The sequence below is a fragment of the Salvia miltiorrhiza genome, chromosome 4 (assembly GCF_028751815.1).
Source record: "Salvia miltiorrhiza cultivar Shanhuang (shh) chromosome 4, IMPLAD_Smil_shh, whole genome shotgun sequence".
NCBI lineage: Eukaryota > Viridiplantae > Streptophyta > Magnoliopsida > Lamiales > Lamiaceae > Salvia > Salvia miltiorrhiza.
Window position 1 is genome coordinate 10,651,983 of NC_080390.1, and position 25,694 is coordinate 10,677,676.

At 42.4% G+C, this 25,694-nt stretch overlaps 1 protein-coding gene across 1 annotated transcript; it reads left to right on the top strand.

The window, feature by feature from the left end:
* The first annotated feature begins 6,247 nt into the window (after positions 1–6,247).
* LOC131022985 (uncharacterized) lies at positions 6,248–9,727 on the top strand. Its single transcript, XM_057952524.1, has one exon. It carries the CDS (start codon positions 6,248–6,250, stop codon positions 9,725–9,727), a length of 3,480 nt encoding a protein of 1,159 aa, XP_057808507.1.
* Positions 9,728–25,694: the final 15,967 nt, after the last annotated feature.

Here is a 25,694-nt window from a genome sequence, read left to right on the forward strand (position 1 = left end):
TTGACGAAGAACTCAAAAAGGGGAAATCTCTTCTCAAAAACCCTACTGTTCGAGCGGCCCCAGAAAAATCCACAGTGCCTTCATCTCTTGCTGCGGATCAACATCAAACTCCCCTTACCACTCCAAGCTAAGAGTCAATTTCTTCTTCCAAAGAGGAATCAGTGCATGCATCTCAAGATATTTCCTTGGAGAGAATTGGGAAAATTGCCAAAGAGGCTCTTCTTGATCTTGCCTCACAACCTGGATCAGATGTTGATAAAGCATTTGTTGTTGCTGAAGAAGATTTTGCAGATGTTGGCAACAAACCCACATCCATGGATGTTGATGAAACTGAAAGGATTCCTGATGTTGATCAGGATGTTGATCCAGAAGAGAGCACAAATGTGATTGATGTTGAAACTTTAGTCCCTGACAAGAAAAGCCAAAAACGAAAAGCTGGTATAGCTTCTCTTAGGTGATCCTCAAGATCCAAATCCACATGGGTGATTCCATCAACTCTCAACCTTCCTAGCCGAGAAGACAATGATGTTGGTCCAACATCAAAGCCAACAGTGCTCAAGCCAAAGGTTGAACACTCTCCCACCTCGAAGAGCGGGAAGGTTTCTTCGGCCTCTCACACTACCTCTCCTCGTATAAGCTATTCTGGAAGCTCCTCTGAATCAGAGGTTGAGGTTAGTTAGTCATATTCTACTCGTTTTTACACTCGTGAAGCAAAGAATGTGCATAAAGTGTTGGCTGCCAGGAAGTTTCATAATGATAAATGTGCAGATGAGGATTTCTTTTCAAAGTTTAAGCTTGATATCTTATTACAAGATAGGGGTATGTGGGGTACTGTTATAAATATTTTTGGCTATGAAGCTGAGATCGACAAGTATGGTGGGGACGATGCTGTTGAACGGACAACTGTTCCTGATGTTGCCAACATCCGCTCTGTCAAAGCCCATTTCACTAAAAAAATATCAACATCTCGTAAAGGCAATGAGCCAGTTGGAGAATCGGAGCTCATTAAGGCAATGGAGGATCTTCACAAGCTCAAAAGCCAAGTGCAATCAATGGTGGATCGGACGATCAAGATGGGGCAGGCTATGTTCGCGAGGATTGATTGCTGCGAAAATGTCTTTTCCAAACTCCTACCTTTTCATTCTTCAACAAAAAAGGGGGAGTAGATTGCTGGGTGTGGTGTTGACTGAGATTGTTGGCAGTCTTTGTTTCAAAACAATGTTTCTTTGGTGGTGTTTTTGATGCATAGTTATCTATTTTTCTGGTGTTTTCACACCCTTGGATGTTTGTGGTGCATGAGCACCTTTTTGGTAACATTGTTAAATGTTATCTTGTTTTTTGGTTATGTTGTCGTTCCAACATTTCCTTGTTTTTGATATACTATTAGTATATTGTGTTTTGTGTTGAGCTTCTGAATTCCCAGATCCCAACATCGCAAATAAAGGTCTTAGTCTTCGGCCGACCTTCATAAGGTTGAGGGGGAGATTCGAAGTTCAATACTTATTGTGTTTCACTGACATTTGTTTTGCAGGTTTCAGTGTAGCTGAATTTAGGGATAGTTCCAAAATATCTCGTAATTTGTTTCAAAGGGATTGTTGTTCCAACATTCTCTCTGGACTGTGTTGAGGTTTTTACCTCTTGTTTGTTTCAGGGGGGAGTGTTGTTCCGACATCTCTTCTGGACCACTTTTGAGGTTCACCTCTTGGTTGATTAAGGGGGAGTTTTTCTAACTATCTCTTGATCTGAAATCCTGTAACATAGAATTCTTTTCTGTATATGGTTTTTTTCTTTGTTTGTGTTTTTGTTGCAAGAAGGAAAAGATTAAGGGGGAGATTGTTAGAGTCAATGTGGGGACCAATGTTGATAACATACGTGTTTTCAATGTTGGGTGGAATGTTGGTGTCAACATTTCTGGGCTGCAACCAACATTCCGGAGTCTGCCTTGACTCCATACTTTGACTCTCCATTGGTAATTGTATATATTTAATCTTTACCTTCCTTTCACGTTTTCTTATTCTTTGGTTGTGAAATAACAGTTCTATGCTCGTTGACCATGTTTCTAATAAGTGGATAGGCGGTTATGCATGGTTCAAAGTAGTGGGCAGGTTGTTGCTATTTTTCAGGGACCATGATCTCGTAACCAACATTCCAAGGCTGGTCAACTAGCAGTTATTGAAGACGGATTGCAGCAGTTATAGGAAGGTTCTGGAAGTGGGAAGTGGATGAAACCAACCACGACATGAAGGCCTATAAATGCAGCAAGAAGCTTCAATCATCCTTACGTTTTTGGTAGTGCAAAATCAGCGACTTAACATTCACTCACAACTAACTCGTCATTTTCCTGCTGCAAACGTGACACCGATTCTTCAAGGATTGCTTTGACGAAGTAGACTTAGGCAGCCAATCTGTAAAGTCTATCTTTGTATCGACGGGACGTCAAGGGCAAGATTTGAAGTGCAAGGCCATTGGAGCGTAGCAGGTTGTTTGCTTTGTCCGATTAACTTTTGTTATTCGGCTATTTTGGGTTTTGTGTTGTATCAACATCGTAGTACATAAAGTAGATAGTTTGGTTTATCTTAGGCAGGAAAACTGTAAAGATAGATCTCCTAGAGATCCAAATCTGGACTTTCTATTGTTGGTTCAACGTAGTGAATTTAGCCTTGAGGCACTCACGGGTTATTTATAATCCGTGAAAAAGTATTCCTGTGTGTTCTTTAATTTCCGCTGCATGTTAGCTTGAATGTTATTAACATTCTGTTATCAACATTCCTGCTAACATTACTCTTACGAATTCACAGTTTTTACTTGTGGTAATTTGGGGCACTAAATTTTTTCACTTACCTATAAAAATGTAAATGGGATAATGAGTAATAACAGGTTATTATCTGCCTTTATCAATTTTCTTCAGGCCGCAGTAGGAGAATTTTCTTCATTCTTCCCAGATTGGATTGCTAGACATGACATCAGCCTATTTATTAGGTAATGGACATTTTGCTGAAGTCTTTGATGGGAGATCATATATTAGGTGATCAATTAGAGGTCATATGTATATATCTAGTTTTGAATCAATTTTCTATTCTCGTATAAATGGTATATGTCTAGTTTCGAATCAATTTTCTATTCTCATATAAATGGTTTTGTCAGCTTATATATCAAATCAAAAGTCTCTCTGGACCCACTTAGTAAAGTGATGAATTCGTGAATAGTTGTGGATTATAAGATTATCATTGTTCTAAATTGTTAATTAGAAACCTTGCAAGCTAAGTTTGAGTTTATATGTTTTGTTGATAAGTATTGTGGTTGATTTGCAGGTAAACAAAAATGAGAAAGAGTGAAGAAGGAAGGGAAAGAAAGTGATGTGCAAGTTAGGGAGAAATTCAACTTCAACATGAGTTAATTGAAGCTTTAGTGGGCGATTGTTGAACTCGCAACTACAAGCCCGTAACACTATTCATCGGCTGGATAGAGAGCAGCGAAACAACCATTTTAATAGCTTTGATGACAGTTCTCAACATATTTGCAGCCCTAGGAAGAATGAAAGTGCTATAAATTGCAGGCTTGCTAAGCTTGGGAGTGATGAATTTAATAAGGCTAGCTTCATTTTTTACTTGAGAACACGTTGTTCTAAATATTTTCAAATTGTGTAGCTCAATAGAAATAGATAGAGTGTAATTTTGAAATTTCTGAGATGATTGTGATGAGGAGTAATAGATGCAGAGCAGAGAAGTGGTATAAGCCAGATGAACGAGCTTCATCAGAGAAACGGGCTTCCGCAGAGAAGTCAGAGGGATGGGCCTTGTCAGAGAAACGGTCTGCACAAGAGAAGCCATTCTTGCCAGAGAAATGGTCTTCGCCAGAGGAATCACCAAAAGAGCGGGAAAGTCTCCCGCTTGAGGGTAAATTTACTATTTTGCCCCCGACCACGCAAGACGCATGCTCCAGCAATGAAATTACCTTTTTACCCTTAACGTGTAATCTATAAATAGCCATGAGCTTGTACCTTGTATTGACACGCTATCTTCACTTGCAATACAGCAGCAATCGGATTTTTGTGCTTTCAACCTTACTTTTCTCTCTTGTTTCCCAAGCAACACTAGGTATAATTTGAAATTCAATGATAATACACCGATTAAATCTATACCCGTTCAATCATACTTCACCAGCTGGCGCCGTCTGTGGGAAATCTGGGCTAGGACGTGAGTTTTAATCGTCGGCACATGCAAATCCGTAATTACGGTCGGATTTGCGTGCGCAGGCACCGATTGAGCCGATGATCTGATTACCCAAGCGAATCTGGACCAATATTCATGTTGTTTCTTCTAATCTAGCTACGAGCCTTTGAGATCTGTGACTTTTTACATTTTTCCCTGCATGTGCATGTTGGGAAGGTGATAGGCGCGGAGAATCGGGTGTTAATCTGTGTTTATTTTTACGTAATCATGATAATTGTGTGTGGTTGTAATGTCCTCTCGCATAATTTACATTTTTCTCATGAATCTAACGTATTTCACTAACGATCTGTTGATTGGTGCTCTGTTTTTGTGTTTTTTGGGTTTTCACGGTTATTTTACCGGATAAAACGCTCTCTCTCACGAGTTTGACTCCGAATCTATGGGAAATATCCATCGTTCTCTCTGCTCACGTTTTAAACCGTGTCCTGGGTTTATTTCCCAGTGCACGGGGGTATTTCTCTTGGGATCTCTTAATGGCTTTCGTGCCACTGTGCGGGATGTTCTACATTTCGTATTTCTCTGATAAGCGGACGCTTCGACCTATTTTTTGCTTGAAATACTTTCTCACATTTTTTCTGTGTAGGTACTATGGACTCTTCCGATGCTCGCCGTACTCTTGAGAAGGAGTTTGACAACGCAGGGCTCAGCTCTGTTGCCCACACCACTGAGGTTCCCGCTTCACTGATTAACGGTCTGCCGGCTAGCACCGTCTTCACTGCACCACCGGGCTTTCACACCATCTCTGCCACCCCGCTGACGGGTCTGAACGCTAACACCCAGAGATATGCTCTGGTGACCCCGGGCTCCGATATGCCAAGCTTGGTCCCCACATCTGGTGGTGTACCGCTGAATTTTATGCTGTTAGAGCAGATGATGGCTCTGCTCAATTACGCCGCTGTGCGACAGGCAATGGGAACTCCCCTGTTGTCCACCGTCCCCGCCATGACTCCCCTGCTGGGAGGGCTCAACCCCCAGGGCACTGAAGCCCCACCTCCCGCTGCTCTGGAGGTGAACAATCAACTCGCCGCTAAACAAGCCCCGCTGCCTAAGGAGACACAGAGGTTCCCTGCTGAGAGGGAACTGGAGAGACGCCCAGAAGGGAGTCGCGCCCGTCTAGGGAGCATTGTCAGAAGGGAGGGGATGGACGAATCCGACAGCCACTCTATCACTCCTATGTTTGAAGAGAAAAGGCCAAGGGAAACTGCAAAGCTCAAAAACCAAGTGTCGCAATTAAAAAATCAACTCAAAGATCTGGAGGACAGTCTGAGGGAGAAATCTCAGAGGGACGAGAGGGTGCAGAGATCAGAGAGATCTCACAGGTCAGAGAGGTCATACCGGGCAGAGAAATCACACCGGTCAGAGAAATTGCATCAGTTTTGAGGGTCAGAAGGACGGGACCAGGAGTACTCCTCTGGGAGGCAGGAACACAGGGCCCACAAGTGTCATCATGCCCACGACGCACCGAAAGAAAGAAGGGAGCATGGGAAATATAAGGAAGATAAGCGGGCCAGAATTTCAAGGGTCCCCACCACTGCCAGCCGGAGCCCCTTTTCTGCGGACATTTTAGCGGATACTCTGCCACGAAGCTACAAGCCTATTTCTCTGGACTATGATGGTACCACCGACCCGGAGGTACACCTCAACCGGATTGAGGGATTAGTCACACTCCACATGTACACTGAGGGCATCAAGTGCCAGATATTTTCTACCACGCTAACTGGACCTGCCCAGTTGTGGTTTGGGACGCTTGCCCCAAACTCTATTCATTCATTTGAAGACTTACAAACACGTTTTCTAAGACAGTTCGCGAGCTCGCGAAGGGTGGGAAAGTCAGCCCTTTCCCTGATGGATATTAAGCAAGATCAGAATGAAACACTGCGGGAGTATACTGCTAGGTTTAACCTCGCCGCCCTGGAGGTGCCGGAGGTGGAATCTCAGATCAAGAATTGCGCCTACGTCAGAGGGCTCAGGTCGGGGAGCTGCAAATTAGACCGGCCAGGGACTTCGATGATATCATGGCTAGGCTGCCAGGGTATTTACAATTGGAGGATGCCAGGATAGCAAGGAAGGCAGAAAACGACAAACACAAGGCTAAGAAGGCCGAGGATACAACAGAGCGGTACAACAGAAACCAGGATCGGGCCCCTTTCAGAGGGTTGCCCCCGAGGGTGCCTCCTCACCAGTCAGAAGGACCACCTCGCCAGCAGCGCACTGTGAATGAGGTCAATCGTTTTGATGAGTATACCCCCTTGAACAAATCTCCGGAGGAGATATTTCATTTAATCAAAAATCAGCTGTTTTTCCGGGCACCCGGCACTTATCGGGATGGGCAGCCACAACAGGGCCCTAATAATAAATTGTGTGAATACCATAATGCTTATGGGCATTACACCAAGCACTGCGGACATCTCAAACATCAGTTGGAGTTTCTGGTGCGCCAGGGTAACTTAGATCAGTTCATAGCCAAAAGAAACGAGGATCAGGTTCAGAGACCAGAGCAGAGAAATGAGCCCCGACAGGATCAGGGGAATAACAGGGATCGTAGACAAGAGGAAAATCGGGATAACCGCAGAGGAGGAGCAGAGGGTCGGGTACCTCCCTTCCCATACCGAAGAGAAGTACACATGATCTTTGGGGAAAATGGGACACCTACATCCAACAGGGCCAAGAAACAGGTTTCACGTGCAGTAAATTCCGAGTATTATCCCAAGCAAGTTATGGAGATTACGGGCGCCGCAGAAGAGCCGATCATCAGTTTCGGGGCAGAGGACCTGCGAACGCTTATGTATCCACATGACGATGCGCTGGTTATTACGGCAGACATAGCCGGTTGCATTGTTCATCGCGTCTTCGTAGACTCGGGCAGTGCAGTGAATATTTTATATCTGGAGTGCCTCCAGAACATGGGAGTTGAAGCCCACATTGAACCAACAAACGCCCCGTTATTCGGGTTCGGGAGAGAAATGGTCATGTCAATAGGTTTTGTGGAGTTGTCGTTAAGCCTCGGCAATGCGGATGCCAGCAAGACCAAGGTAATACAATTCCTGGTAGTGGATATGCCAAAACCATCCTACAATGTGATACTTGGCCGACCTGCCCTGACGACGTTCAGGGCAATCATCTCCATGTTCCACCTGAAGATGAAATTCCCCATCGGAGGGGGAAGAGTGGGAGAAGTATGGGGTGACCAAAAAATGTCGAAAGCATGCCATGTACAGATGCTTACACACTCCTCGGGGCAGAAAAGGGAAAGAATAACAGAGGGACCAGATACCCGGAAAAAGGGAAAGGTGGGCGAAATCACCGCTCCAGTAGAGGAGCGTCAGGAGTTGGCGGAATTGTTAAATGACCGGGATAGTACAGAGAAATCCGCGCTGGTCTCCACCAGCGATGTATGTAATATGATAGAATTATTTCCTGGGCGAGAGGGTTTCCAGACCAAGATTGGATCTTCTATGAACAACCAAGCCAGAGAGGAGCTAATTAGCTGCCTGCGGAGAAATACGGATGTATTTACCTTCAGCACGGCTGATCTGAAGGGAATAGATAGAGGATTGGCGGAACATTGCCTTAATGTGGATCCGAAGGTTAAACCAGTGAAACAGCGAACAAGGTATTTCGATGCCGAGAAAGATGCCGCGATCAGGGAGCAGGTTCAGGGGTTGTTGGATGCGGGCCATATTGAAGAAGTCCAATATCCAGAGTGGATATCAAATGCTGTGATGGTGGCAAAAAAGACGAATAGTTGGCGTATGTGCGTGGATTACAGGGATCTCAATGCCGCCTGCCCCAAAGACCATTATCCTCTGCTGAGGATTGATCAATTAGTAGATTCCACATCGGTCTGCGCGCTATTGTCCATGATGGACGCATACCAGGGATACCACCAAGTAAAAATGAACAGAGGGGACATCGCTAAAACGGCTTTCGCCGTCTGCTATGGGGTTTACGGTTGGAAAAGTATGCCATTCGGCTTGAAAAATGCGGGGGCTACGTACCAGCGAATGATGGAAAAAAATTTTAAAGAACAGCTTGCAAAGAATATATCAGTTTATGTGGATGATATGCTTGTACGCAGCGTCAGAGCGGAGGACCATGTCTCTGACCTGGAGGAGGTTTTCACGGTGATCAAAAAACACCGGCTCATGCTCAACCCAGCAAAGTGTACCTTTGGAGTCACCACGGGAAGGTTCTTGGGATACAAAGTTACTCCTGCGGGAATCGAAGTCAATACAGATAAGGTCAAGGCTATCATGGATATGACCCCACCCAGAGGAATCAAGGAAGTGCAGACTCTGAACGGGCGAATCACTGCTCTGAGTAGGTTCATCTCGCGAACAGCGAAACGCAGCATGCCATTCTTTAAAATTCTGAGGAAGGGAACCAAATTTCAGTGGACAGCGGAATGCCGGATGGTATTTGAGGATCTCAAGGTTTACCTAGCGGAACTCCCGACTCTGACTAAGCTAGTCCCGGGGGAGGTATTATACTTGTACATAGCAGTGGGGGAGGAATCTGTCAGCTCTGTGCTCATCAGAGAAGAGGGGAATCACCAAAGGCCAATCTACTTTGTCAGCAGGATCATCCAGGGCCCCGAATTAAATTACACGGAAATCGAAAAGGCTGCTCTGGCGGTCATGGTCACAGCGCGGAAATTGAGGCCATACTTTTTATCACATCGGGTTGTGGTGCGCACTGCTTTGCCCTTTAGACAGGTGCTAGGGAGACCGGATCTATCTGGGAGAATGGTCAAGTGGGCCGTGGAATTGGGGGAATATGACGTGGAGTACGAGCCAAGAACGGCTATCAAGGCACAAGCTCTGGCAGACTTTATCCAGGAGACTACTCATCGCCCCGTGCAGGAGTTCTGGATCGCTTTTGTGGATGGATCAGTCACCAAGGAAGGGTGCGGAATTGGAGTATACATCATCTCTCCAAGCTCGGAAGTATATCAATTCGCCATCAAATTCACTTGCAGGATGTCCAACAATGAGGCCGAGTATGAGGCCGTGGTCAGAGGAGCACATATCTTGTTAGAATTACAGGCTGAATGTGTTATAATCAGAACCGACTCTCAGTTGGTAGCTCAGCAATTTTCAGGGAGTTATCACATTAAGGACCACAAGATGAAAGCATATCGCTGCAAGATCAATGAAATGAAGCAAAAGTTTATGGAGTTTAAAATCGAACAGATTTCCAGAGAAGAGAATACAAAGGCAGATTTACTAATACGAATGGCCAGCGCCGTGGAACAGACTTGGAATGACGAGATCACGCTACTCTGTGATACCAGAGAAATGGGGACTTCACAAGTTTTCTCAGTGGAAATTCGGGATGATTGGCGGGCCCCAATTATACACTTTCTTAAGACAGGGGAACAGCTGAGCAAAGAATCTAATCAGAGGGCTCGATACGAGAATTATTGTTTGATTAACGATCAACTGTACAAGCGATCTTTTACCCAGCCCTTATTAAAATGCTTATCCCCTGAATAAGCTAACTTTGCTTTAAAAGAAATTCATGCAGGTTGCTGTGGTGGGCATACGGGATTCAGGGATCTCGTACGGAAAATAATTCGTGCAGGGTTTTATTGGCCTAACGTCAACAAGGACGCCAGGGAATTCGTCCGCAAATGCGAGGCTTGCCAGAGACATGCGGGAAGAATCAACGTCCCGGGGGAAACCATGGGAGTCATGTATGCCGCATGCCCATTGATAAGTGGGGTATAGATATCATCGGGAAATTGCCTACCGCACCAGGAGGCAAGTGCTTTCTCATTGTGGCGGTGGACTACTTCTCCAAATGGGTCGAAGCCAAAGCGGTTGCAAAGATCGATGAAGTAACAGTGGAGCGGTTCATCTGGCGAAACATATGCTGCAGATTTGGTGTCCCTAGGATCATTGTATCAGACAATGGAACCCAATTCACAGGGCAGAGAATTGTTGACTTTTGTGACCGAATGGATATCACTCAGCATTTCGTGTCCGTGGCTCATCCTCAAGCAAATGGGCAAGTGGAGCTAGCAAACAGATCAATCTGTGAGGGGATCAAAAAACGGCTGAATCAGAGCAGAGGGAAGTGGGTTGAGGAGTTGGACACTTTCCTTTGGGCCTACCGTGAAGGAATATTAAATTGAATTAACGTTCCGTTTGCCCGATGATCGTTTCTTGGTTATTATTAATTTACCATACAACGATTAAATCCTAATATGCTCATATGAATTTAACAGTTGCACGTTGGAGTTCAGAAATACCTGAAGAATTCAGAAGAATTCGTCAATCTGTCGCTGAACAGGTCAGCCAACTTCAACGCTCCGTTTGACCCCTCAAACGACCTCCAATCGTATTTTGTGCAGAAATACGACTTCTTCGTCTTCGAAAGAGCTTTCCGTGGCCGCCTGCTTCGTCTGAATCGGAGTTCTGTGGAGGAAGTTATGGCCGTGTTACGGAGACTGCCAGAACTTGGTTTCCTGCGAAAATCTGACTCCAGCTCTGATCTTCTCGACTGTATCCCGCTCAGCTTTCACCGTTGGATGGACAACGATCTATGAAAGTCCCAAGAGAGAAATAAGCCCCACACGTTTTTCTTCCCTGCGCCCCACAGTTCTCAAAACCCTAATATTTTATCAGTGTGTTTTCCTGAGAGCTGACAGCTGTATTTAATAGAATTAAATACGTAGGAGGCGCCAGAAATAATGTAGGAGGCGTGTTCTCTCTATACTAGGGCTAGGAGTCTTTGGGCCAGTCCAGGGACCAGATACAAGGAATAAAGATGGGCCTCAAATAAATTAATTTATCTATGGTCAGCCCAGACCATAATTAATTTATAAATATCAGTTCATTCCACTAGAGAACCGATACTGACTTACCCCTTTATTGCCGGTGATGAGTCGGGGGCTTGTATTTAGACTTATTAAATCTCCGTATTTAAAATATCCGACATCCATTAATTAATTAGAGCTCTGACAGCTTAAATTAATTAATCTCTTTATAAATCCTTAAGCAGTACCACTCAAACTTTATTATTACGCCTGAACTCAATCAACCTGCAGGGTTTAGCGTAATAAACCTTATTGAGCTCCTTAAGGGGATGTCATTATCCTATACCGGATACGGGTACTAATACAGATAATCAAATATCATATATTAACCGCTATCACCCAAGATACAGAGTACTCGAGTTAGTATATAACTTTCACCCATAGTAAGTCAAAGTGATATACGAATTAACGTATATATCTGAATACTTATTAGTATTAAGATCTTATAAGTCACCGAGATCTTGATTCTTCACTTAAGTCAGATAGAAGAATACATCTCAACTGTGGTCCTATCAATACGTAATGACGTACCAGTATAGACAAGTAGCCAAGACAAACTACTTCCATTTATACTGCAGCCTAAACCAATAACTTGTCCTAGAGTTATTTCGGCTGTGATCATATTATATCTCTTAAGGTTATTCCAATTATATGGTCTTCTGTGATCTACAACACACCATATAATCTACTTATATAGAGATAAAGAACATACATATGCAATCATGAACACAATCAGATAGGAGATTAGATAGTGAACTTAGGAAACATTGTATACAAGCATAAAACGTTCTTGCTTTCAGTATACAAATCCAACAATCTCCCACTTATACTAAAGCAAACTTTTAGTATACAATGCGTCTATTTACCAATCACCTAACACTTCTCCCACTTATACTTAAAGTTTCCTAAGTGGGTGGCATCAATCTGGCATCAATCGCATTCCCATCTTTCAATGACCATTTGCGATAAGCCTTTTGTGAAAAGATCAGTAGGTTTCTCCAAAATGTGAGAATTTATTCTTTGAGCACATAACCTCGATTTACGAATAATCGTATAACTTGGTACTTACTCTCCATGTGTTTGACCCCTTGTGGTTCTTGAATTCCTTAGAGTTTGCAACTGCACTTGAGGTACCACGAAGGTGATGCTCTCACGCAAACTAGGAATCACTCTTAGACCCTGGAGGTAGTGGTCAAACCAAAAGGTTTTACCTCCCAAGGAAAACACATAGCTCGAGGTAATTATTCTTTGTTCCGGTCAGCCTGGAAATCCGAAATCATACAATCCTTAACTAGGAATATACAGATATCTTACAATCATGCTAACTGCATAGCAAATATAAGATCTCGTACATAGTAATCCATACATGAAGCTATCTACTGCGGAAACGTAGAATACTGCCTTCATTTCCTCAACCTTAAAAGGCATCTTAAGACATAGTCTTTAGATTAAGGAACGCCATATCTAAAAGGTAGCAATCCCTTCTTGGCGGTATTCATACTAAAACGAGTATTCTCAGTATCAATGTAAGACACTCGAGATAAGCCCAACATCCTTTTCTAGTGATCCCTTATTACTTTGATCACAAAGATGTATACTGTACCTCCTTAGTCTTTCATATGAGATTGTTCGGATAACCATTACTTTATGTCTTAACAATAGCTCCATATTGTCGCCAATTAGGAGGATATTGTTTACATAAAATGCAAGATTAACCACATCACCGATGACACGAGAGCGATTGACACGAGATGTTTCTCTCCCTCCCTCACGTAACCTTGATGGTTTAAGTGAGCTGCTATGGGTAAAAAGATCCGAATGTTCTGAGCATGGCACTGGCGAAAATATCATCATAACCTATACCTTCACACTGGGCATAACCTTTCGCCACCAGTCTAGCTTTAAAAGCTACGACCTTGCTCATTCGGACTTATCATTCTCTTGTATACTCACTTGCAACCTATGGCTTTACGGCATTCTGGTAGCAAGATTTTCTTAGTATACAACCATATTCTTAATTGATTGCTCCATTGAGGCGTGCCAGAAATCTACATTCTCGTCTTCCACTAATTCCAAGTAGATATCTGGGTCGATTCTCTTATATTCACTACCAGAGACCGAATCCAAAGATTCTCCCAAGAATATAAATCGATTGGGTTGTCCCCAACCCTCCCACTACAATGGATCTGTGGTGGCACATGTGTGTCAACAGTGCGTGCAGTGTCTTGTGGTACAAAAAACTCTTGCACACTTGGCTTGGGTGATGAAATCGCCTGTCTAATGTCTTCAATTTCTTGAAGCACACTACCTGACTTGGATTAGTAATTATTCCCATAGTCCACTTCTAAGAATCGTGTGTCATTGCTAATAACCACATTCTGATTCTTTAGGACTAATTGCAAAGATGCATAACTCATCATCGAACATATTTTTCCAAGAGTGACCTATTTCTTCTCTCCACCACACCATTTTATATAGGGATTACATGGTGTAGTAAACTGGGTTGGAATCCCAAACACTGACAATGAATCAGAAAAGATCATTCCTAACACATTATTGGCCCTTTATCCCCTTTGTCATGAATGACCTGGTCACCATCTTTTCCTCTATACAGGATTCGCAGGTTCGAAATAGTACAACCTGGATTGTATCCAATGTACTTATTTAGACACAAGCCTTTGGATCCTATTAAGATAGATGTGACCTATTTCTAGGGTATCAATATATGTGTAAGATCCTCATGAGAGATTAGCCTTAACTTTTCTCTTTCTTTTGTTCGATGATGTAAATGCAATATAATGTGTAGACAAGTTATAGTATGAAGAGAGATGTTCAAAATACCAGAATAGACAACTTTGTCATTTCTTATGATAGAAACACCACTATCAAAAATGACATAAGATCCATCTATTCAAAATTTTGGAACATGATAAGGAACTCTCAAAAACTAAACTATGTCTTTAGAACCTAAAGACAAGGCTTCAATTGCAACAACTGCGACTCTAGTCACGTTGCCTATGAAGACAATCATCTCATCACTTCTCAGCTTCCTTGTCAGCTTAAAAAGCCATGCAAGGTGTAACAATCATTATCAGTTTCTCTCGTTATCCACTACTCACAACTGAGTAGAAAAAGAGCTGATATGTCTCAGTTACTATAGCAAGTGAAGTACCTTAACCCTTTGCCTTGAGTATTGAAAGAAAAAATCTTCAATACTCAATCTTATCACACCACTACTCCCACTATTTCCCTTGTCTTTCTTGCCCCTTGGACCCTTCTTCTTCCCGTCATTCGACGAAGAAGATGGCTCTCCTTTGGCAATAACAAGTGCTTGCACATCTCTTTCCCACAACTTCCTTAGCCGTAACTAGAGCATTCAACAACTCAAAAGAAGTATTATCTTTCTTGCTCATAACAGCATTGAGGCGGAAGTTCTTAATTAAAAGACTTGGGAAGAGAGTTCAGGATAATATCGACTTTTGCCTCACCATCGATACTCCCACTGAGCAAGTCAAGTCTGTCAAAATTTGCATGACATACTTGTGCACTGAGCTGTGCTCACTCATAAAAATAACAAGATTACTCTCATCAAATTTAAATGAACAGCTCAGTCCGACTCTCCGAACACTTTCTTGAGATTCAGCATGATGCCAGCATCGTCCATGCCCTGATGTTGAAGCTACAAGGTTTGTGACATTATACTCATAATATAGCATATAGCCACATTATTCGTCTTATGCCACCTTTTATGTAATTCCTTTTTCTCATCAGTTGACTATTGTTCGGACCATAAGAACGTGGAGTAGTAAGCAACACAAAAATTGTGTTAGTTTGTGATAAAGATAAAAAACCAAAACTGCGTTTCCATTTTATATATGTGGACCGGTTAAAAGACTTTGTGCAAGAATAAAGAAACAGGAGACATAGACATATCTGAAAGTAACGAACATAAAGCACATAATTCGTAACAATAATATTGTAACCTTTTGATAAAAACAATATTAATGAAACCTCCAACTGCCCAAGAAATCTCACGAGTAAGCCACGTTAGGGTGGTCGTTTACACATGAATTCCTCAACCAGACTATTTACCTAGTCGTTTAATTTCCATCCATGTCAACTTGACCTTTTGACAAAGGAAATTAATTGTTGGACTTAAACCAGACCATATCATATTCAAGAAGGGACTCCGTTGGGGAGTTGTACATTGTACTTGAAATGATATCTAAACAATAACCACAATTTAACCTTGATGATTAAATTCTTGAAATTAGCATACTCACTAGGACCATACCGCTTTCAATTTAATCTCTTGGCTATCTTATTTAAAATCCATCCTCTAAAGTACTTATGAAAATCATACGAGTAAGTCACGTTAGGGTGGTCGTTTACCGCATAACTCCCACTACTTAAATGGATTTAAATATTTTTAATAGAAATCTCAACTTAACAAACTTGTGAAATCAAATATGAAGTAAGCCACGTTAGGGTGGTCGTTTACTCATATTCTCAAACACTTTGTCTTGAGACCGCATGTGGAGGTCTACATAATTTTAAGAATAAAAATTATTTAGTAATAACCACAATCTAACTTTGAAATTAAATTCTTGAATTTGACATACTCACTAGGACCATGCCGCATTCAATTTAATTTCTTAGTTATCTTATTTAAAATCCATCCTCTAAAGTACTTATGAAAATCATACGAGTAAGCCACGTTAGGGTGGTCGTTTACCGCATAACTCTCATTACTTAAATGGATTTAAATATTTTTAATAGAAATCTCAACTTAACAAACTTGTGAAAACAAATATGAAGTAAGCCACGTTAGGGTGGTCGTTTACTCATATTCTCAATCACTCTGTCTTGAGACCGTTTGTGGAAATTTAAATAATTTTTAATCATCTATAAAATTATCAACAGCTTAGTCTTTTTAATTCAAAAGGTTTGATCATGCTCAACACATAATCCTAAACATGCTCATCTAGAACGCAACATGTAAAACATGCTCAGAATTCTAAAACATGCTTAAGAAAACGATAAACCTAGCATGCTTGTCTAAGCGCAGTTAATAAACACATATTAACAAGCAGAGACAAAAACAGCATGCAAAGAGCATAAAAGATTAACACCACGACATGCAAAGAACAGAATTAAAACAATAAAGTTCTTCGTGACCCATTCGTGGAACCCCATATTTCTAATCTATTACAAAGAACAGAAAAGAAATAAAAACAAAAACAAACAAAACTGGCCCGAACATCTCCTATCAAGCACGTGTAGGAAAATAGGGTTTGGGCCCCCTAGGGTTTGACGAAACTCGCGCCACCTAGGGTTTGGAATCCCCTAGGCGCCGCTGCCGCCCGCACCTTGACAGCAGCCGAACGGGCGCAGCAGCAGCAGTCCCAGCGCCGAAGCCCTCGGCGCGACAGCAACAGCCCGGCGCGGCTTCCCTCGGCACGGCAGCAGCCTCCTCGGCGTCCAGCAATAGCCCGCAGCGTCCAGCAACAGCAGCACAGCAGCAGCAGCGGCACGGCAACCTCAGCTTCTGGTCGCGGCAACCTTGGCAGATCCGGCGCGAGGACAGCAGCAACGGCAGCAGCGGCCGCGGCGCTCCTGCCGGGCGCGCAGCGCGCAAAACGCACACGCGCAGCCTTCGGCGCGCACAGCCCCTGCTCGCCGCCTATCCTCCCTAGCCCTACCTTACCTGACCAGCCTTGGTAGCCCACGGCGTGCAGCAGACAAAGGGCAGCAGCGGTGGCACGGCAACGCTCAACCGGGCGCGTAGCGATCAGCGCGCAAGAGCGTGCGCGCGCGCAGCCCTCGGCGTGCGCAGCCACCACCACTCCTTAGTCCAACCGCAGCCATCCAGCCCGGGAGTTTGTGCGCGTGCCGTGGCGCACGGGGCTCGCGGAGTGCGCAGCCCTTCGTGCCCTCGGCGCCCGCCGCCTCCCGGCACTCCAATCTCCGTTCATTCGATGTTGATTCGTCGTCGTCCTCGTCTCGTTCCTCAGTTTTTACAGATTTACAACGGAAAAACAAATACAATTGAAATCCTAATCTAACCGCGGATTTTCTCGCGGTGAAAAACGATTACAATGTCAAAACGACGTATCCCACGAATCAACAGACCACGAAGAACAACAGCAGTAAAAACAACGCACATTATTAATCGTACATAAATTAATAATAGAGCCAAGAAAATAATCCTGAGCTCTGATACCAATTGAAGGAATATTAAATTGAATTAACGTTCCGTTTGCCCGATGATCGTTTCTTGGTTATTATTAATTTACCATACAACGACTAAATCCTAATATGCTCATATGAATTTAACAGTTGCACGTTGGAGTTCAGAAATACCTGAAGAATTCAGAAGAATTCGTCAATCTGTCGCTGAACAGGTCAGCCAACTTCAACGCTCCGTTTGACCCCTCAAACGACCTCCAATCGTATTTTGTGCAGAAATACGACTTCTTCGTCTTCGAAAGAGCTTTCCGTGGCCGCCTGCTTCGTCTGAATCGGAGTTCTGTGGAGGAAGTTATGGCCGTTTTACGGAGACTGCCAGAACTTGGTTTCCTGCGAAAATCTGACTCCAGCTCTGATCTTCTCGACTGTATCCCGCTCAGCTTTCACCGTTGGATGGACAACGATCTATGAAAGTCCCAAGAGAGAAATAAGCCCCACACGTTTTTCTTCCCTGCGCCCCACAGTTCTCAAAACCCTAATATTTTATCAGTGTGTTTTCCTGAGAGCTGACAGCTGTATTTAATAGAATTAAATACGTAGGAGGCGCCAGAAATAATGTAGGAGGCGTGTTCTCTCTATACTAGGGCTAGGAGTCTTTGGGCCAGTCCAGGGACCAGATACAAGGAATAAAGATGGGCCTCAAATAAATTAATTTATCTATGGTCAGCCCAGACCATAATTAATTTATAAATATCAGTTCATTCCACTAGAGAACCGATACTGACTTACCCCTTTATTGCCGGTGATGAGTCGGGGGCTTGTATTTAGACTTATTAAATCTCCGTATTTAAAATATCCGACATCCATTAATTAATTAGAGCTCTGACAGCTTAAATTAATTAATCTCTTTATAAATCCTTAAGCAGTACCACTCAAACTTTATTATTACGCCTGAACTCAATCAACCTGCAGGGTTTAGCGTAATAAACCTTATTGAGCTCCTTAAGGGGATGTCATTATCCTATACCGGATACGGGTACTAATACAGATAATCAAATATCATATATTAACCGCTATCACCCAAGATACAGAGTACTCGAGTTAGTATATAACTTTCACCCATAGTAAGTCAAAGTGATATACGAATTAACGTATATATCTGAATACTTATTAGTATTAAGATCTTATAAGTCACCGAGATCTTGATTCTTCACTTAAGTCAGATAGAAGAATACATCGCAACTGTGGTCCTATCAATACGTAATGACGTACCAGTATAGACAAGTAGCCAAGACAAACTACTTCCATTTATACTGCAGCCTAAACCAATAACTTGTCCTAGAGTTATTTCGGCTGTGATCATATTATATCTCTTAAGGTTATTCCAATTATATGGTCTTCTGTGATCTACAACACACCATATAATCTACTTATATAGAGATAAAGAACATACATATGCAATCATGAACACAATCAGATAGGAGATTAGATAGTGAACTTAGGAAACATTGTATACAAGCATAAAACGTTCTTGCTTTCAGTATACAAATCCAACAATCTCCCACTTATACTAAAGCAAACTTTTAGTATACAATGCGTCTATTTACCAATCACCTAACACTTCTCCCACTTATACTTAAAGTTTCCTAAGTGGGTGGCATCAATCTGGCATCAATCGCATTCCCATCTTTCAATGACCATTTGCGATAAGCCTTTTGTGAAAAGATCAGTAGGTTTCTCCAAAATGTGAGAATTTATTCTTTGAGCACATAACCTCGATTTACGAATAATCGTATAACTTGGTACTTACTCTCCATGTGTTTGACCCCTTGTGGTTCTTGAATTCCTTAGAGTTTGCAACTGCACTTGAGGTACCACGAAGGTGATGCTCTCACGCAAACTAGGAATCACTCTTAGACCCTGGAGGTAGTGGTCAAACCAAAAGGTTTTACCTCCCAAGGAAAACACATAGCTCGAGGTAATTATTCTTTGTTCCGGTCAGCCTGGAAATCCGAAATCATACAATCCTTAACTAGGAATATACAGATATCTTACAATCATGCTAACTGCATAGCAAATATAAGATCTCGTACATAGTAATCCATACATGAAGCTATCTACTGCGGAAACGTAGAATACTGCCTTCATTTCCTCAACCTTAAAAGGCATCTTAAGACATAGTCTTTAGATTAAGGAACGCCATATCTAAAAGGTAGCAATCCCTTCTTGGCGGTATTCATACTAAAACGAGTATTCTCAGTATCAATGTAAGACACTCGAGATAAGCCCAACATCCTTTTCTAGTGATCCCTTATTACTTTGATCACAAAGATGTATACTGTACCTCCTTAGTCTTTCATATGAGATTGTTCGGATAACCATTACTTTATGTCTTAACAATAGCTCCATATTGTCGCCAATTAGGAGGATATTGTTTACATAAAATGCAAGATTAACCACATCACCGATGACACGAGAGCGATTGACACGAGATGTTTCTCTCCCTCCCTCACGTAACCTTGATGGTTTAAGTGAGCTGCTATGGGTAAAAAGATCCGAATGTTCTGAGCATGGCACTGGCGAAAATATCATCATAACCTATACCTTCACACTGGGCATAACCTTTCGCCACCAGTCTAGCTTTAAAAGCTACGACCTTGCTCATTCGGACTTATCATTCTCTTGTATACTCACTTGCAACCTATGGCTTTACGGCATTCTGGTAGCAAGATTTTCTTAGTATACAACCATATTCTTAATTGATTGCTCCATTGAGGCGTGCCAGAAATCTACATTCTCGTCTTCCACTAATTCCAAGTAGATATCTGGGTCGATTCTCTTATATTCACTACCAGAGACCGAATCCAAAGATTCTCCCAAGAATATAAATCGATTGGGTTGTCCCCAACCCTCCCACTACAATGGATCTGTGGTGGCACATGTGTGTCAACAGTGCGTGCAGTGTCTTGTGGTACAAAAAACTCTTGCACACTTGGCTTGGGTGATGAAATCGCCTGTCTAATGTCTTCAATTTCTTGAAGCACACTACCTGACTTGGATTAGTAATTATTCCCATAGTCCACTTCTAAGAATCGTGTGTCATTGCTAATAACCACATTCTGATTCTTTAGGACTAATTGCAAAGATGCATAACTCATCATCGAACATATTTTTCCAAGAGTGACCTATTTCTTCTCTCCACCACACCATTTTATATAGGGATTACATGGTGTAGTAAACTGGGTTGGAATCCCAAACACTGACAATGAATCAGAAAAGATCATTCCTAACACATTATTGGCCCTTTATCCCCTTTGTCATGAATGACCTGGTCTCCATCTTTTCCTCTATACAGGATTCGCAGGTTCGAAATAGTACAACCTGGATTGTATCCAATGTACTTATTTAGACACAAGCCTTTGGATCCTATTAAGATAGATGTGACCTATTTCTAGGGTATCAATATATGTGTAAGATCCTCATGAGAGATTAGCCTTAACTTTTCTCTTTCTTTTGTTCGATGATGTAAATGCAATATAATGTGTAGACAAGTTATAGTATGAAGAGAGATGTTCAAAATACCAGAATAGACAACTTTGTCATTTCTTATGATAGAAACACCACTATCAAAAATGACATAAGATCCATCTATTCAAAATTTTGGAACATGATAAGGAACTCTCAAAAACTAAACTATGTCTTTAGAACCTAAAGACAAGGCTTCAATTGCAACAACTGCGACTCTAGTCACGTTGCCTATGAAGACAATCATCTCATCACTTCTCAGCTTCCTTGTCAGCTTAAAAAGCCATGCAAGGTGTAACAATCATTATCAGTTTCTCTCGTTATCCACTACTCACAACTGAGTAGAAAAAGAGCTGATATGTCTCAGTTACTATAGCAAGTGAAGTACCTTAACCCTTTGCCTTGAGTATTGAAAGAAAAAATCTTCAATACTCAATCTTATCACACCACTACTCCCACTATTTCCCTTGTCTTTCTTGCCCCTTGGACCCTTCTTCTTCCCGTCATTCGACGAAGAAGATGGCTCTCCTTTGGCAATAACAAGTGCTTGCACATCTCTTTCCCACAACTTCCTTAGCCGTAACTAGAGCATTCAACAACTCAAAAGAAGTATTATCTTTCTTGCTCATAACAGCATTGAGGCGGAAGTTCTTAATTAAAAGACTTGGGAAGAGAGTTCAGGATAATATCGACTTTTGCCTCACCATCGATACTCCCACTGAGCAAGTCAAGTCTGTCAAAATTTGCATGACATACTTGTGCACTGAGCTGTGCTCACTCATAAAAATAACAAGATTACTCTCATCAAATTTAAATGAACAGCTCAGTCCGACTCTCCGAACACTTTCTTGAGATTCAGCATGATGCCAGCATCGTCCATGCCCTGATGTTGAAGCTACAAGGTTTGTGACATTATACTCATAATATAGCATATAGCCACATTATTCGTCTTATGCCACCTTTTATGTAATTCCTTTTTCTCATCAGTTGACTATTGTTCGGACCATAAGAACGTGGAGTAGTAAGCAACACAAAAATTGTGTTAGTTTGTGATAAAGATAAAAAACCAAAACTGCGTTTCCATTTTATATATGTGGACCGGTTAAAAGACTTTGTGCAAGAATAAAGAAACAGGAGACATAGACATATCTGAAAGTAACGAACATAAAGCACATAATTCGTAACAATAATATTGTAACCTTTTGATAAAAACAATATTAATGAAACCTCCAACTGCCCAAGAAATCTCACGAGTAAGCCACGTTAGGGTGGTCGTTTACACATGAATTCCTCAACCAGACTATTTACCTAGTCGTTTAATTTCCATCCATGTCAACTTGACCTTTTGACAAAGGAAATTAATTGTTGGACTTAAACCAGACCATATCATATTCAAGAAGGGACTCCGTTGGGGAGTTGTACATTGTACTTGAAATGATATCTAAACAATAACCACAATTTAACCTTGATGATTAAATTCTTGAAATTAGCATACTCACTAGGACCATACCGCTTTCAATTTAATCTCTTGGCTATCTTATTTAAAATCCATCCTCTAAAGTACTTATGAAAATCATACGAGTAAGCCACGTTAGGGTGGTCGTTTACCGCATAACTCCCACTACTTAAATGGATTTAAATATTTTTAATAGAAATCTCAACTTAACAAACTTGTGAAATCAAATATGAAGTAAGCCACGTTAGGGTGGTCGTTTACTCATATTCTCAAACACTTTGTCTTGAGACCGCATGTGGAGGTCTACATAATTTTAAGAATAAAAATTATTTAGTAATAACCACAATCTAACTTTGAAATTAAATTCTTGAATTTGACATACTCACTAGGACCATGCCGCATTCAATTTAATTTCTTAGTTATCTTATTTAAAATCCATCCTCTAAAGTACTTATGAAAATCATACGAGTAAGCCACGTTAGGGTGGTCGTTTACCGCATAACTCTCATTACTTAAATGGATTTAAATATTTTTAATAGAAATCTCAACTTAACAAACTTGTGAAAACAAATATGAAGTAAGCCACGTTAGGGTGGTCGTTTACTCATATTCTCAATCACTCTGTCTTGAGACCGTTTGTGGAAATTTAAATAATTTTTAATCATCTATAAAATTATCAACAGCTTAGTCTTTTTAATTCAAAAGGTTTGATCATGCTCAACACATAATCCTAAACATGCTCATCTAGAACGCAACATGTAAAACATGCTCAGAATTCTAAAACATGCTTAAGAAAACGATAAACCTAGCATGCTTGTCTAAGCGCAGTTAATAAACACATATTAACAAGCAGAGACAAAAACAGCATGCAAAGAGCATAAAAGATTAACACCACGACATGCAAAGAACAGAATTAAAACAATAAAGTTCTTCGTGACCCATTCGTGGAACCCCATATTTCTAATCTATTACAAAGAACAGAAAAGAAATAAAAACAAAAACAAACAAAACTGGCCCGAACATCTCCTATCAAGCCCGTGTAGGAAAATAGGGTTTGGGCCCCCTAGGGTTTGACGAAACTCGCGCCACCTAGGGTTTGGAATCCCCTAGGCGCCGCTGCCCGCCCGCACCTTGACAGCAGCCGAACGGGCGCAGCAGCAGCAGTCCCAGCGCCGAAGCCCTCGGCGCGACAGCAACAGCCCGGCGCGGCTTCCCTCGGCACGGCAGCAGCCTCCTCGGCGTCCAGCAATAGCCCGCAGCGTCCAGCAACAGCAGCACAGCAGCAGCAGCGGCACGGCAACCTCAGCTTCTGGTCGCGGCAACCTTGGCAGATCCGGCGCGAGGACAGCAGCAACGACAGCAGCGGCCGCGGCGCTCCTGCCGGGCGCGCAGCGCGCAAAACGCACACGCGCAGCCTTCGGCGCGCACAGCCCCTGCTCGCCGCCTATCCTCCCTAGCCCTACCTTACCTGACCAGCCTTGGTAGCCCACGGCGTGCAGCAGACAAAGGGCAGCAGCGGTGGCACGGCAACGCTCAACCGGGCGCGTAGCGATCAGCGCGCAAGAGCGTGCGCGCGCGCAGCCCTCGGCGTGCGCAGCCACCACCACTCCTTAGTCCAACCGCAGCCATCCAGCCCGGGAGTTTGTGCGCGTGCCGTGGCGCACGGGGCTCGCGGAGTGCGCAGCCCTTCGTGCCCTCGGCGCCCGCCGCCTCCCGGCACTCCAATCTCCGTTCATTCGATGTTGATTCGTCGTCGTCCTCGTCTCGTTCCTCAGTTTTTACAGATTTACAACGGAAAAACAAATACAATTGAAATCCTAATCTAACCGCGGATTTTCTCGCGGTGAAAAACGATTACAATGTCAAAACGACGTATCCCACGAATCAACAGACCACGAAGAACAACAGCAGTAAAAACAACGCACATTATTAATCGTACATAAATTAATAATAGAGCCAAGAAAATAATCCTGGGCTCTGATACCAATTGAAGGAATATTAAATTGAATTAACGTTCCGTTTGCCCGATGATCGTTTCTTGGTTATTATTAATTTACCATACAACGATTAAATCCTAATATGCTCCTATGAATTTAACAGTTGCACGTTGGAGTTCAGAAATACCTGAAGAATTCAGAAGAATTCGTCAATCTGTCGCTGAACAGGTCAGCCAACGTCAACGCTCCGTTTGACCCCTCAAACGACCTCCAATCGTATTTTGTGCAGAAATACGACTTCTTCGTCTTCGAAAGAGCTTTCCGTGGCCGCCTGATTCGTCTGAATCGGAGTTCTGTGGAGGAAGTTATGGCCGTTTTACGGAGACTGCCAGAACTTGGTTTCCTGCGAAAATCTGACTCCAGCTCTGATCTTCTCGACTGTATCCCGCTCAGCTTTCACCGTTGGATGGACAACGATCTATGAAAGTCCCAAGAGAGAAATAAGCCCCACACGTTTTTCTTCCCTGCGCCCCACAGTTCTCAAAACCCTAATATTTTATCAGTGTGTTTTCCTGAGAGCTGACAGCTGTATTTAATAGAATTAAATACGTAGGAGGCGCCAGAAATAATGTAGGAGGCGTGTTCTCTCTATACTAGGGCTAGGAGTCTTTGGGCCAGTCCAGGGACCAGATACAAGGAATAAAGATGGGCCTCAAATAAATTAATTTATCTATGGTCAGCCCAGACCATAATTAATTTATAAATATCAGTTCATTCCACTAGAGAACCGATACTGACTTACCCCTTTATTGCCGGTGATGAGTCGGGGGCTTGTATTTAGACTTATTAAATCTCCGTATTTAAAATATCCGACATCCATTAATTAATTAGAGCTCTGACAGCTTAAATTAATTAATCTCTTTATAAATCCTTAAGCAGTACCACTCAAACTTTATTATTACGCCTGAACTCAATCAACCTGCAGGGTTTAGCGTAATAAACCTTATTGAGCTCCTTAAGGGGATGTCATTATCCTATACCGGATACGGGTACTAATACAGATAATCAAATATCATATATTAACCGCTATCACCCAAGATACAGAGTACTCGAGTTAGTATATAACTTTCACCCATAGTAAGTCAAAGTGATATACGAATTAACGTATATATCTGAATACTTATTAGTATTAAGATCTTATAAGTCACCGAGATCTTGATTCTTCACTTAAGTCAGATAGAAGAATACATCTCAACTGTGGTCCTATCAATACGTAATGACGTACCAGTATAGACAAGTAGCCAAGACAAACTACTTCCATTTATACTGCAGCCTAAACCAATAACTTGTCCTAGAGTTAGGGATGTCAATCGGGCCAGCCCATCGGGTTTTCGGGCTAGCCCTATCGGGTTCCGGGTTAATCGGGTGCGGGCTAATCGGGTTGGAGGTTTTTTCGGGTTGTAAATCTCCAACCCTAACCCTAAACGTTCGGGTTTCGGGCTAGCCCATCGGGTTGGAGGTTTTAAAGGTGTAAA

Bases quoted from the DNA above. Each gene is read 5' to 3' on its own strand.
- LOC131022985 (XM_057952524.1), top strand. From the start codon at position 6,248: ATGGCTAGGCTGCCAGGGTATTTACAATTGGAGGATGCCAGGATAGCA.